The 15513-nt window shown below is 36.7% G+C and overlaps 1 protein-coding gene across 4 annotated transcripts in view; it reads left to right on the top strand.

The window, feature by feature from the left end:
- Window positions 1–14913, top strand: part of svilc (supervillin c) — a 34479-nt gene extending 19566 nt beyond the window's left edge. For 3 of the 4 annotated variants that reach the window (XM_089128703.1, XM_039687394.2, XM_039687396.2), the window contains 19 exons: window positions 217–285; window positions 547–621; window positions 1041–1249; window positions 1338–1492; window positions 1641–1742; window positions 2329–2465; window positions 4126–4273; window positions 4387–4532; window positions 4667–4842; window positions 5781–5931; window positions 6936–7242; window positions 9079–9285; window positions 9371–9578; window positions 9668–9801; window positions 9897–10052; window positions 11904–12032; window positions 12110–12222; window positions 12312–12467; window positions 13689–14913. In XM_089128703.1, coding sequence (XP_088984829.1) covers window positions 217–285; window positions 547–621; window positions 1041–1249; window positions 1338–1492; window positions 1641–1742; window positions 2329–2465; window positions 4126–4273; window positions 4387–4532; window positions 4667–4842; window positions 5781–5931; window positions 6936–7242; window positions 9079–9285; window positions 9371–9578; window positions 9668–9801; window positions 9897–10052; window positions 11904–12032; window positions 12110–12222; window positions 12312–12467; window positions 13689–13790 — 2880 coding nt within the window. In that variant the 3' untranslated portion in view covers window positions 13791–14913. The remainder of the gene's footprint in view (window positions 1–216; window positions 286–546; window positions 622–1040; window positions 1250–1337; window positions 1493–1640; window positions 1743–2328; window positions 2466–4125; window positions 4274–4386; window positions 4533–4666; window positions 4843–5780; window positions 5932–6935; window positions 7243–9078; window positions 9286–9370; window positions 9579–9667; window positions 9802–9896; window positions 10053–11903; window positions 12033–12109; window positions 12223–12311; window positions 12468–13688) is intronic. The other variant, XM_089128704.1, reaches the window with a different exon arrangement.
- Window positions 14914–15513: the final 600 nt, after the last annotated feature.

The following is a 15513-nucleotide window of genomic DNA, read 5'->3' as shown; positions in this document are numbered from 1 at the left end:
TCCTCTCACTCCTCCCCTCCTCTCCTCTCTCCTCCTCTCTCCTCTCCTTCTCTCCTCTCATCCTCCTCTCTCCTCTTCTTCTCCTCTCCGCTCCTCTCTCCCCTCCTCTCATCTCCTCTCCTCTGTCCTCCTCTCTCTCCTCCTCTCTCCTCTCCTCTCCTCTCCTCTCCTCTCCTCTCCTCTCCTCTCCTCTCCTCTCCTCTCCTCTCCTCTCAGGAGCCTGTGTTTTCCTCTGTATACTCTCATTCAAGCACCACACCTCAATATGTGATGTTTTTCAATGAGGTGAGAATTTTATTAATGTGTCAATGTGTTGAATGTGACTATAAACTGTTATTGCTCTAAGCATGTGATTTTCAACAAAACATTTGTTTATCCTGTATAGTGTGTCCTGAATGTGTTCATTTGGCTGCCTTTTCCTTTTAAGATCCATTTTGTTTTGTCCTCAAACAAAGAGTGACTTTACTGTCAATAATAGCATGTCAATTATTTGATTTGACCAGCAGACCTTTAAATTTATCGTCATCTTTCTCTCGCCCTCTCTAGAGGAGTCTTTCTTATGAAGCTCAAGAGGTTTCCACATCCACTCAAAACCAACCACAGGTGACGGGGAGAGACGAGGTAGTTTTAAGCTATTCATACACTACTGTTTAAAAGATTTATTTTTTGCAATTGATCAAAAGTGAAAGTAAAGACTGTTGTAAAATTGTTACAAAAGATTTTTATTTCAAATAAATGCTGTTCTTTTGATGTTTCTTTTCTATTCTATTCTAGAATCCTGTAGTGTAGGCCCTATCCCTAAATAGTATCACAGTTTCCATAAAAATATTAAGTGGTACAACTGTTTTCAACATTGATAATAATAAGAAATGTTTCTTGAGCAACAAAACAGCATATTACAATGATTTATGAAGGATCGTTTGACACTGAAGACTGGAGTAATGATGCTGAAAATTCAGCTTTGCAGTCACAATAAATAATGTTATATTAGATATTAGAATATCAACTAATTAATTTCTTTCTGTATTCTGTTATTTCAGGAAATCTGTAAGGAGGAAGAATCTCCCAAACTAATCTTTACAGAAACACAAACCATTTGCACCAATGAAGTCCAAGAAAGTCAGATGGTTGGTACTGAGATGGCTAAAGAGGTCATGACCTCTGACCCCTGCTCACTGCCAGCGTGTCCTACCACTGGAGGAGACACAGAGCCAGATCTCAGCACTCTCTGTCAGACCAACATGCCAATGTAAAGCCAGCGTCTGTGTGTACATGTATATCTGAGGGATTTCTCAATGTCATTAGATACAGGTTTAATGCTCTTTGTGTGTGTTTAGTTTGAGCTCAGCTGTAGCTGAACACAGGCGCTCAGTACGGCCGTCCCGCAGGACTCAGGGTTCGAGGAATCCATTACGTGCTCTTGCTGCTCGAGAGGATATCCAGCAGGATTTCATGCAGCCTGAAGAAAACAGTGAAGTAGAGAATAATACAGGTTAATTTTTTTTAAAAACTGTTTTATATTCCTGGTCAGTGTTTTAATTTTTTAGAGTCAGATGATAAAAATATTTTATCATGATTAATCAAATGTCTTCAACATATTAAGCATCATCAAACTTCTTTCATCTTTATTTTCCCTAAAGCTATGAAAAATTCTAACTGCACACCAGCTGATGTCACTTCCTCTGGAAAAGTGAGCAGACCCATAGTGCCATACAACAAACTCATGCTCATCCAGGTTAAAGGTATGATAATGTTTCTAATATTCATCTAATGTTCTTCAGAATATTATGCCTTTACTGTACACTAGAGTGTTTTTTTGTGTTTATGAAATAAGTATTTATGTTTGCCAAGGCTGCATTTGTTTAATCAAAAATACAATAAAAACAGCAATACTGTGAAATATTATTACAATACTGTTTTCTATTTGAATATATTTTAAAATGTTATTTATTCCTTAAGAAACATTTATTGTTTTCATGTTAAATAGAATTCAAAAGAATAGCATTTATTTGAAATGGAAATCTTTTGCAACATTATACATTTCTAATAGAATGAATTTTCTGATGAATACAAAGAATTGATGAATAGAAAGTATAAATTAAAATGAAGGCATCCTTGCTAAATAAAAATATTTGTAAAAATTCATACCCTGCACTTTTTCAAGTGGTAGTAGTATACATTGTAAAATTCTACATTGTTGGTAATAGTCATTGAAGCACACTTGATTTTTCAAGATTGCGTGCTTGGAAGTTCCATAAGATCCTGAGAGTTTCTTGTGAGAACAATGCAGGTAATGTTTTCTATGCATGTGTGTGTGTGTTTATCCAGGATGGAGGCAGGTGCAGGTGCGGTTGGTGGAGCCTGTGTCACACTCTCTTAACAGTGGCGACTGCTTTCTGTTGGTCACACCCTCAAACTGCTTCCTCTGGACCGGCAAACTCTCCAACACCATCGAGAGAGAAAAGGTACCATCAGTTCACACAGAAACAGAGTGAGCCAGTGCAAGTATTGTCACATCCTCAACAGTATATTCTAGGTGTAGAATAAAATATGAAATACTTGGGAATGTTTTTATTTGTTAATACATTTTATTTTATTCAAATAATTGTAATAAATTAAACTTAAAGGGTTAGTTCACCCTTTAAGTCATTCACCCTTTAAGTCATTAATTACTCACCCCCATGCTGTACCAACCCCGTAAGACCTTCGTTCGTCTTCGGAACACAAATGAAGATATTTTTGATTAAATTTGAGAGCTGTATAACTACCACATTGGCTGCCTAAAGGACTGCCTCTTGACGGCCCAAAAAGTCAATGAAAAAAATGTTTAAATATCCCAAGTGACTACCGTGGCTCAACTATAAGTTTATCAAGCGACGCAAATACTTTTTGTGCGAAAAAACAAACAAAAATAACGAGTTTATTCCACGACGCATGCGCGAGAATTGCGATCTGCTTACACCAGCTTACACTACTTCAGATCGCAATTCTCGCGCATGCGTCGTGGAAATCTATAAGGAAGTCTCGTTTCTGGCCTACAAGGAAGAAAAGAAATAGTCGAATAAACTCGTTATTTTTGTTTGTTTTTTCGCACAAAAAGTATTCGCGTCGCTTGATAAACATATAGTTGAGCCACGGTAGTCACTTGGGATATTTAAACGTTTTCTTCATTGACTTTTTGGGCCGTCAAGAGGCAGTCCCTTAGGCAGCCAATGTGGTAGTTATACAGCTCTCAAATTTAATCAAAAATATCTTCATTTGTGTTCCGAAGACGAACGAAGGTCTTACGGGTTTGGTACAGCATGGGGGTGAGTAATTAATGACTTAATTTTAATTTTTGGGTGAACTAACCCTTTAAAGAATACATTTTAAAGGTACAGTGTGTAGATTTTAGTGGCATCTAGTGGTTCGGTTGCGAACTGCACTAATGGCTCAGCCCACTGCTCACCCCTCTCTTTTCACTAAAACGGGACAAACATATCGCCGTCTGAGACAGCAGAGAATAGCCAGAGTAAGCCAAGAGTGTGTAACATTTTCACTGTTTCTGTACCACAGTCCATCATGGATAAAGTTTACAAAGTCATAGTCAGGTGAGGATCAAGGGTTTTAATATATAATTTAATATAATAATAGTAAAAAGCCATAACACAGCAAGGGAGAAGAACTAAGTTACATGAAACAATCCAACTACATATTTTACACCACTAACAAGGGAAAATTCACTACTCACGATGTTTATGGCTAGCTTCTAGATCTCTGCGGCTTCTCTTTCAAGGTAGTGATGAAACGCGCTCTGTAGCGCTGTTTGTTCGTTTTCGGCTACGGTAGAAACATGACGTCACAATATGTCGACCTTCATAGAAGGGGATGTCTGCGGTTAAGTAGTATAAATGTCTCATTCTAAGATAATAAAAACTTAACGGTTCATTGAGTAAGGTCTTTATACACCACTGAACACATAGTTATGGATCTTAAATTGCATTTCTGTCAATAGATCCTCAGAAATATTACACATTGCACCTTTAATTAAATAATTAAGAATTATTTTATTATTATTCTGCTCAGATTCAGATCAATCAGATTTTGGGATTTAGTTCCTGGATGTTGACTAAGGTTGTGTTCTAGGCATCTGAAATGGCCTCGTTGATTGTGACCCAGAGGGATATGGGTTGTCAAGCAACGGGGGTCGTTCACCTTGATGAAGGTGTAAATACAGACAGCCTGCAGGCAGCAGAGTTCTGGAAGCTTCTCGGGGGACAGAGCCAGTATAAAGGCAAGAGCCGTACTGTGTACCCCACATGAAATATCTCATCAAAAACAACACTTTTATTTCCCAAAACTGTTCAAATGACATTTGTATGTTTATGGGGGCGTATCACTTTCCAGGTCCAGACAGTACAGATGAGGATGAGCACTATGAGAGAGCCATTTCAGAGTCAAACTGTATTTATAGGCTGCAGGGGGACAGATTCAGCCCCCTTGAGCAGGCCTGGGCTGCCGTACCACACCGCGCTCTACTGAACTCCTCTCAGGTCCTGATCTCAAGCTATATACTATTAAAGAATAAATGACATGGACTTTATAATGCACTTTATTGCTGCTTGTGATTACACATGCTGTTTAAGGTGGTTGGTTACACCTATTGACAGTGCTTTTTCCGTTTCAGACTCTGCTGTTTGACTTCGGCAGCGAGCTCTATTTGTGGCATGGGAAAGACGTCAGTCCCAGTGAGAGGAAACTGGCCCTTCAGCTGGCTCAGCAGGTTTGGGACGGCACGTATGACTACAGCAACTGCAGGATCAACCCTCTGGATCCCTCTGGTGGCAGTGCCCGCATTCCCAAGTAGGTTCACTGTAATGGGAGATTCTTCTTCTCATATCCAGCTACATGTGCTCCAAAAGTCCATTAGTGAAAATGCTTCTGTTTTGCATTCCTTATAATGAGTAAGAATTATATTATCAGTATAACAACTTGAATTAGCGTTAATATGAATATCAGTACGTCTCAGTATTTGCTCCGTCTCCTTTGTTTTAATGACTGCAGCACTTAAGCTGCGTAAACAACGTAAGTTTGTACGAATGTATAAATTATGTAAAACGTATATAACGGTTATATTAATGCTAATATATATATATATATATATATATTAGCAGTGGAACAATATATATATATATATATATATATATATATATAGATTAGGGCTGTGCAAAAATTAATTGCGATTAATCGCATCCAAAATAAAAGTCTGTGTTTACATAATATATTTGTGTGTGCTGAATATAATTATTTTGTATATATAAATACTTATGCATGCATGTATATATTTAAGAATTATTTGCACTTAAATTCTCTCTCTCTCTCTCTCTCTCTATATATATATATATATATAAATACATAATCTATATTATATAAATATAAATATTTTATATATGAATAACACATTTTGTTAAATATATACATGCATGTGTGTGTATTTCTATATACAAAATAATTATACACAGCACACACAAATATATTATGTAAACACAGACTTTTATTTTGGATGCGATTAATCGCAATTAATTTTTGCACAGCCCTAATATAGATAGATATATATATATACTGAAGGAATAATGATAACTTATATCATTAATCATAATATTTCAAAAGAATCCTCATAATCATAATTTGATTATAATCATAATTTCATATCATAATTTAATTTTAGGATACAAGCAGAAAGAGAAATCCAAGCTTATTGCTGGTATTCACCAATAAATGTACTTATTTGTGTGTTTCAGGAAGGGAACTGGACGGCCAGACTGGGCACTTTTTGGCCGTGTGTTTGACCAAAATGAGACGGTACTGTTCAAAGAGAAGTTTGCTAACTCATTTGAGCAGACAAAAGTGAACAAAAATCACATCGAACCTTTCATACAAGAGGAGGAGCAGGTGAGGAGGCTTACATATACAGTACTACATGTTATAATAACAAACATATCTCAGGTTCCTCTTTTATACCTATGACTAGGGCTGCACAATATATCTAAATAATCAATAAAGGATTTTAGTACTTCAATGTCCAAATTTTAGGTTGACGCAGATAGCAGAGAATAGACTGGACACATGAGTGTTACATGCGCGGGATATGCGTAATGTTAAAAAGAGTTAATCCGCGGAGGTGTACTCGCACACACATCTCAGACAACTTGCGATTCTGAAATCAGTTATTTTCCTTAACTTACTGTACATGGCCAAATACACACAAAATTATGTCTGAATGCCATCTTGGTGAGTATTGACGTAATCAATCAGTTTTGTCTTAACGTATAAAATGCATGTGTAACAGTATATTGGATCTGTGCCTTGGCTCTTAAAGTGACAGCAGCCTAATAAACCTGCTGCCATCTGTGTTTTTATTATTAATCAAATAACAAAAGACAAAGAGAAAATCACTCACTGCTCTTCACTGAATAACTCTTATAGCTTTAATAAGAATCAATGTTTATATACAGTGATGACTAAGCAGTTTTATTTTTACATTTGTTTAGTACATTATCGTATCGCATATCCCATTAACAAACGAGCTATCGCATATCGCACTTTTCTTCAATATCGTTCAGCCCTAACTACTATGACTTCCATCATCCTTAGGGGCCGTTCACACAGAACACGTTTTTGCTTTGGAAAACGCGAGAACCGCATCCATAGAACGCCATGTCGTGCTCGAGGCGCTGCAAAGACTCAAGCGCAAGCACGTCCGTTTAGCATGTGTTTACATAGAAAAACAATAGAATAGTGGCGCAGTGGAATAGAAAAAAAAAACATTCTGCGTGAACCGCCCCTGAAACAGATTTTTTAAATATTATTACAGCCCTCTAGTGATCAGAGTTCACTTTTAAATCATTTTATGCTCTCTCTTTCTAGCTCTATAATCTTTTATGTTGTTTCTACAGACCCCATCACTCATGTCATCTCCTCAGCCAGTGTCACCTGAGCAGTGGTCATGTGATGCCAGAGCTCTCTTCGGTGGAGTCTGTCTCTCGGCGGTGTCAAAAATCGTTCTGGATGGTGTGGATGTACGTAGGGGACGAGACATGGTCACTCTGAGTGATGGTCGCCAGGTGGAGTTATGCACACTTGCGGTGAAATCGTGGCTTATTTCAGAGAGTGAGGAGTGTGAGGTTGCCCCAGAGAGCTTGGGACAGTTTAGTGAGGGCTGCACATACGCTACACGCTGGACTTACAGCCTCACAGCGTTAGGTGAGTTAATGCACGCATATATTTTTTATTTCAAGGGATAGTTCACTTTGAGATTAATTTTTCATATGTTTTAGCTTACCTCAAGGGCATCCAAGATGTATGTGTCTTTGTTTCCACAGTTTTTTCAATTTTGATATTTCTCGGTCAAACCGTTGTTGTCTATCAGTCATATAATGGAAGTTTATGGGGGTCCACCTCAAAGAGCATGCACAGAGAAGTCCAAATTAAACATGATTTAATGACTCGTAAATGTAAGTACACGTTGATGGCCTAAGACACGAAACAAAAAGTTCTGCGCAAGCACCGGAAAGCACCGGAAGTGATCTCTTGCGAAAAAAAAAATCAACGTTGTCTGTTGATATATCGAAATCGTCTTCCATTGCAATTCCCTCTATATCTAAATATGTTTAGATCTTCACAGTGAAGGATAACACTTCTGAAATCTCTGTGTAAACAATGAATGACGTACACGCACGAGAGATCACTTCCGGGGGTTTCCGGTGCTTGCCCAGATAGAAGCGCCCCCACCCTCAGATGACTTGGATGTGGCTGTGATTACAAGAGGTAAAAACAATATAAATACTGTTCGTTTTCTCACACAAACCGCTCGTTTCGCGTCTCAGGCCATCAGTGTGTACTTACATTTACGAGTCATTAAATCATGTTTAATTTGGACATGCTCATGCACAGTGGACCCCATAAACCTCCATTATATGACTGACAGACAACAACGGTTTGACCTAAAAATGTCAAAATTGAAAATACTGTGGAAACAAAGACACCTACATCTTGGATGCCCTTGAGGTAAGCTAAAACATATCAAAAATTAATTTCAAAGTGAATTATCCCTTGAAGTCAGCATGAGATAAAAATTCCGTCCATGTTAAAGATTTTGCATGTGTTGCATATGTTTCATTTTGTGTGTTTTGATCTTGTAATGTTCAACCGAAATGTCATAACTGGACCATCCGGTGAAAACGACTTCTCTCTAGTGACATATGCAGGACTTATCCAAACATTTGGTCTTCTCCTCACTCCTGCAATCTTTTAGTCACAGTCAGTGTCAGCAATGAGAGCTGTGTAGGAAGGATCTAACTGCAGCAATAATGTTTATTAACAATACAAAAAAATTAACAGACAAACAAGGGGGCAATGCAGATTATGCGACTCACCTGGGTAAGTTTACTCAGAGTAAGCTGATAACCTCAAACTTTCGGTTACAAAACATGAGGTAACTTTGTATGGACGTAGCCACATAAATGTATTTTCCAGGGTACATCATTATAAATGCCTTTATAAATGTTATTGCTGTCACTTTTGATCACTTTAATGCATCCTTGCTGAATAAAGGTATTCATTTCTTTAATTTATATTGTTAATAATTGATACAATGTGACATTATTTGACACAACATACAAACATAACAAATTTTTTTATATATATATATATATATATATATATATATATATATATATATATATATCATATATTTGTATATGAAGAGTTCAGATGCAAAAGCCTCTAAATGCCATTTGAAATTTTCATCTTTAATGATGATTTTTGTCAAACTTGTATATTTAAGTTCAGTAATTTCACTTAAATAACAATTAATTGGTAATTATCATTGCCATTTAAGTGAAATCACTGAACTTAAATATACAAGCTTGACAAAAATCATCATTAAAGAAGAAAATTTCAAATGGCATTTAGAGGCTTTTGCATCTGAACTCTTCATATATAGTGTATATTTTATACATATTAAAATTAACATTTTTGAAAATGAGTATGTTTGAGAATTTAAATACTTTGTATATTTATTCCCCTATTATTTAACAGGGGATCAGATGGCAAGAGGTCAGGAACGATCTGCTCTTTTCATCTGGAAGGGGCGGCACTCCAATGCCAGTGGGCGGGACTTGTCACCAACGCTGACCAATCAGTGTAGTTCTCAGGTGTTTGTAACAGAAGGGGAGGAGCCAGCCTGTTTTCTGCAGCTGTTCCAGGGAGGGATGGTCATTTATAGAAAACACAACAGAGACACAGGTCTGGTCATTGAAAAATCCAATCCTCTTCTCTACTATATATCCACTTATTACATCTGACAATATAGGTTTGGTATGTGTTTCAGGAGGCTGGCTTCTGTTCTGTGTGAGGGGGGATGTGTCTGTAGAAGGCAGTCTGTTAGAGGTCCCTTGCTCCTGCTCCAGTCTGAGGTCTCGTGGCTCATTGGTCTTGCTGAACAGCCAGCAGGGGGCGATCTACCTTTGGCATGGCTGCAAAGCCCACAGCAAAGCACGTCAGGTGGCCAAGCAGACCGTCCAACGCCTCACACAGATGTGAGCCACACCTTTAACATTATATTCATGATGAATGATGCACATTGCCAGACTGTGATCGATTTCATGTGATTGATTGTAATGGTTAGGTGCCCACCTGAGCTGAGTCTGAGAACTGGCAGCTTTATGAATGTCCAGGAAGTGGAGGAGGGGAAAGAGCCTGCAGAATTCTGGAATGCTATTGGACCACAGGACAAGAAGTCATATGACTGCATGCTACAAGGTGTGATGTTTAACAAACTATGATAAACCATGTGTGAACTCTCTCTGTCGTGCAATGAATGTTTGCAACCTTCTTTTTTCCTGTATTCCTTTCAGATCCTGGTAAATTTCACTTTACCCCCCGCCTTTTTCACCTGAGTGCCCAATCAGGAACGTTTGAAGGGGCGGAGTTCATTAGTCCCTCCCATGTTAGTGGAGTAATTATGGCAATGCCTTTCCTCCAGGATAAGTTATATTCTGTGCCACATCCAGGTGAGAGCAAGCAAGTTCACTTAGAAACACAAGTCTTTTTACACTACACTTAACCACAGGTTAACTTTCAACACCAAAGCAACGTTTCATACTTATGAAAGTGTTGACTTACTGAAATATTGATCAAATGGACAAGCATTTATTAAAGTGCCCCAATTATGCTTTTTCAGATATCACCTTTCATGTAGTGTGTAAAATATATGTTTGTGATTGTAAAGGGTCTGCAAAGTTTCAAAAATAAAAGTGCACAATAAATGGAGTTATTTTCTTCCAAAAGAAAGAACCGATTCTGTGCTGCCTTAGGCCCTGTTTACATGAGAACGCTCGTGGGTGAAAATGTAAATTATATATTTTATTTATTGGATGTGACTTTCGTTTACACGGCGACAGCATTTTGGGGGCTTAAAAACGCAAAAAAGTGAAACCACCGTCCAGAGTGGAAATCTTAAAAACACTCCCCAGCCGCGTTCCTGTGTAAAGGGTAAAAACGTAAAAGTCTGCTTGACAGTGAAGGTTGTACGCAGGCGCACGGACTTGGTGTTCTTGTGCGGCAGTGCTCCACATTGCCACCTAGCCACCTGGAGTGCATACTACATTGAATTTCACACACTTTTGCGTCACCATATTAGAGCCCGACCGATAAAGGATTTTGAAGGCCAATACCAATACAAATATTTTTTAAAAATAGGTTTTGAAATCCGATAAAAAAAATTGTTTCTTTTATTTTCACAACAGAACAGACTGATGATATTGGCATTAGCTTTATGGTTAGCTAGTCTATGAGTGTTTAGCTTGCCAACAGGAACGGTGTAGAGTGCCCTCTGGTGGACAAACTATACAACTCCAACACTGATGACATGGTTCAAGCGTGTTTCGTCCATTTTTATTTTATTTTTTAAATATTAATTTATCGGCCATTATAACTGCCGATACCTATAGTTTGGAAAATGCCTAATATCGGCTGATAATATCGGCCTACCGATATATCGGTCTGGCTCTACACCCATATGCACGTGGATTTCCCACACAAAACGCTCGTCTAAATGCAGAAAAAAAAGTGATAACGCAACGCCACTTTCGCGTTTTCTCTTCAGAATTGTTTCCGTGTAGTCATCAGTAATTACTTTCTGCTCAAATATCCGTAGGTTTGAAACATATTTGCATATGAATTTCATTTGCTGCAAGTGAACAACGACTACTCTGACCCGCCCTCAAAAACTGTTGTTGTAGCTGAGGCCTGGAAGAGTTTGGTTTGTGTTGTCGACATGTCGAGAAGACGCTGTTTATAATGCTCTCCAAAACCAAATACACTTTGCATGCATTTCCAAAGGAGGATGAGGTCTTGTACTTCAACTGATATGACTGACACCATCACTACTGTTTGTTACAATCGCTGAGGAAGTCTTCGGAGCTGAAATTCAGCTATCGCAATGGCCGTTTTGTTCAACCTGGCCCACCTAACCAATCAAACCAGAGTGGATACATATAAACCTGTTGTAGGACACATCCAGACAACATCCAAATTAGAAGCCATTAAAATAGCACAATAGGAGCACTTTAAAATAACTTGTTTGCTCGTTGCATGCCATCAAATCATACTTGTCCAAATCTGAAACCTCACTACCCAGAAATCATTCCAAATTCAGGGTGAACTATAAACAGTGTGAAAGATGAAACAAGAATAAAGTTGATCATTTTAGACGTGGATTCACAACTGTGAACCTCCCAATTATACAAGATACATAACTTTGGTTTTCTCAGACAAACAGAAAAAAAATAGGTCAAACTGAATGTAATGTGCATTATTGGTTTTCCTCACACGGCTGTGGTGTTGTAACATTCTCTTGGCAGCACTGTTCCTGCTGGATAACTATCTGGAGGTGTATTTATGGCAAAGTTGTGAAGCTTCAGTCTCACAGCACCCCCACTGGGACAAAGAGAAGAAGTGCGCCATGGAGACTGCCTTACAGTACTGCAAAGGTGAGTTTGGATTCAGATGCTGTTCGGAAGCCTGCTGTTTCTCTCTTGTAAGGTTCTTTTTGGTGTTTTGTGTTCAGAGAGAAATCCTAGACGACCTCCCATGGCATACCTGATTGATGAAGGGGCAGAGCCTCTCACCTTTACTAATATATTCCCTTCATGGGAGATGAGACTGACACGGGGAGTCCAAGTGAGTGAGGACATCATCATCATATGCATGAGTGAGTGCTTACATGATTTAGACTGAGGTCTAATATTTAAATATTTGTTTTCTTCCAGGACTGCACAGTGTGTAAAAAGCTGACTTTGGTGCAGGATGCTCTTGCTGCCCTTAATAAGACCCAGTTTCCCCTTAAGGATCTGCTAAAGAGACCTTTACCCGAGGGAGTGGATCCTTTACACTTGGAGAACTACCTGTCTCCGCAGGATTTCAAGGTCTAACGCTAAAACACAATGGCCTTGTTTCACAGACAGGGCTTAGATTAAGCCAGGATTAGGTTTTAGTTCAAGTGGGATATTTAAGTAGATTTTATAAATGTGCCTTAGAAAAAATAATACACTGCTGTGTACCTTGAGACAAAACAATGGCAGTGACATGTTTTAAGATATATCAGTGCAAGTTGCTTTCAGTTAAAACAGCTCAAACATGCATTTTAGTCTGGGATGAGTTAAAGCCTTGTCTGAAACTGGGGGAATATAGATTACAGTATGGTTGAGTTTAGCAGTACCAGCTTTTTATTGTCGTCAGTTATTTTTGAATCTAAAATTGTATTTTATGTAGATATTTAATTTATATAAATTGAGTCTTGCATATCGAAACCTTCAAAAAGCAAAAAAATAAATACAAAACATTTACATGTTGTTTAGGAGCAGTTTTATTTTAAATAGTTTTTTTGTTTTGATATTTAATAAATAATAACAAATTTAGTTATTTAATTAATTTAATACATAATTTTACAGACATGTAGTACACTATCATTCAGAATGTTGGGCTCAGTAAGTTTTTTATGCTTTTGAAAGTATTTTATGCTCACCAAGGCTAAATTTATTTGCTGAGAAAAAAAAACAGTAATATTGTAAAATATTGTTCAAAAATGTCTTATTATCAATGTTAAAAACTGTTGTGCTACTTAATATTAATGTCAAAACCTTGATGATTTTTTTTTTCAGGATTCTTTGATGAATATAAAGAATATAAACATTTATTTAAAAAATAAAACTTTTGTAACATGATTAGTCTTTTCTGTCACTTTTGATCTGTTTAATATGGCCTTAATTAATAAAAGTATTAATTTCTTTAAAATAATAATAATAAAAAAAACCTTACTGGCCCAAAACGTTTGAACAGTAGTTTATAAAAAAAAATAAAATAAAGCAGAATTTGTGGATGTCTAGTTAACTACAAACTAAAGTCTTATAAAACGAAATCTTAAAATCACAATTTGGTTTCCAAGCAGAATAAATAAATAAATAAATAAATAAATAATGAATGAAAGTCTGGCTTTCAAAGTCAGCCAATCAAATTATAGCTCACCTGATTAAGAAAATAGAGGCGAATATCAAGTAAACTATTAAGTGTGATCATATCTTACGATCTTCTTGAAAAATAAACACATCAGGAGAGGTTGAAGTAACTGCCCTGTTCATTTGTTTTAGGCTGTTTTAGGAATGACATGGAATGACTACAACTGTCTATCAGATTTACAAAAAATGGACCTGAAGAAAAGCAAAGACTTTTTAAAGCAAAAACTTTACTGAGTGTCAGCAGCACTGTGACCTATAGGCTCAACATGAAGCTATATTTTAAAAAAGATGTGTTTGTAAGACGAACATGTTCTTGATGGCAGTCATGTGTACAGTGTAACTGTAAGTGTGAGTGTGTCTTTTTCGGTCTGGTGCTTCTTATCATGTCTAATGCCCAGTGATCATTTTGGCCAAAAGCTTTCTGTTCAAAGCTAGACAGAACCATTAACTATGACTTTGAGAAATAGCTTCCATGTTTTTCTTCCCATCCTCCATCGCAGCTGTTTCTCTTCCCGCTTTATTTATCTCTTCCCGTCTGCCTTTTATCTCTCCTCTCAACACAAAGCAGGACATGTGAATAAAGATCTGGTTGTTTTACTGAACTTACAGTTGAATTTAGTAATGTTTATTTTAAAATAAAACAAAATGAAATCTTTTCACTGTGAAACTTTTATTCAACTTTACAAATATCAAATACATAAACAGAGCAAGAATGGAAGAACAAATAGAGGAACACACAAGAAATGTCAGTAACAAGAAAAAAAAAATCCCAAACCACAGCAATAGGAATTAAAAGGGGAAATACTGATAGTCAACAACAGAATGCTAAAATGTATTCTTATATGATTGATATCTTTATTTAGATATCTTTACACATATGATATCTTTATGATATCATATTTATGATATCTTTACACATATTTATTGTATGTGTGTGTGTGTGCATGTGTGTGCAGCTGCTGAAAGTGTAAAGTGTAGTGGGACTTTGAAGAAGGGAATAAGTGTGGATTTAGACTCATGTGACTGGTCAAAAATTACAGGATACGATTTAGCACATTTTGTATTTTGTTTATACATTGATGGTTTTGATTGTCTCAGGCATTGTTTAGTATTAGTATGTACATTTAAATCTAGCATGAGGAAATGTCAGACAGTATAAGCACAGATTAAACTGCTGAACGTGTAAAGTGTAGTGGGAGTTTGAGGGAGGGAATTAGTGTGGATTTAGACTCATGTGACTGGTCAAAAATTGCAGGCAACATCTAGATAGCAGATTGACAAAAGAATGTGAGTTTTGCTTGCTTGTGCGAAATCCACATCCAGCTATTTAGACTTGTTTAAGTTTGGAGTCTTTTTGTCTTTTTCTAAAAAATGTATAAATTCAGCAAGGTAGCATTAAGTTGATAAAATTGGCAGTAAAAACTGTCTATTTATCAAATAATCCTGAACTATGCAGGAACAAATTACATTATTGCATTGTATATTCAAATAGAAAACAGTTATTTTAAATGGCCATAATATTTAACAATATTAGTGTGTTTACTTTATATTTAATCATCAGCCTTGGTGAGAATAAGAGACTTTAAAATATATATTTCAAAAAAAAAAAAAAAAAATCGAACCAAACTTTTGGACCGTAGTGTAAACACCACGAGAGAGACAAAATAAGAGAAATCTAATGCAAAAGTACTATGTCAACTTAACATGTGATTATATTATGCAAATGTCATTTAGAATTGTGAATATATACTATATACTATATACAAACTGTTCTGCAGTGCAAATGAGACTGAACTGGAAATAAGAAAATGAACCAGAATTTGTATTTGTATTTTAAAGAGAAAAAATACAAGTGACTATTGATGCTATAATGAAAATTTGAACCATCTAGACTTAAAGGAGAACTCCGGCACAAACTGAACCTTTGGTCTAATAACACGTTGGTACGTAGTGATAC

The sequence above is a fragment of the Pimephales promelas genome, chromosome 3 (genome assembly GCF_988280905.1).
Source record: "Pimephales promelas chromosome 3, fPimPro1.hap1.1, whole genome shotgun sequence".
Taxonomy (NCBI): domain Eukaryota; kingdom Metazoa; phylum Chordata; class Actinopteri; order Cypriniformes; family Leuciscidae; genus Pimephales; species Pimephales promelas.
The sequence above is the reverse complement of the archived record's forward strand: the minus strand, read 5'-3'. Positions and strand labels throughout refer to the sequence as shown.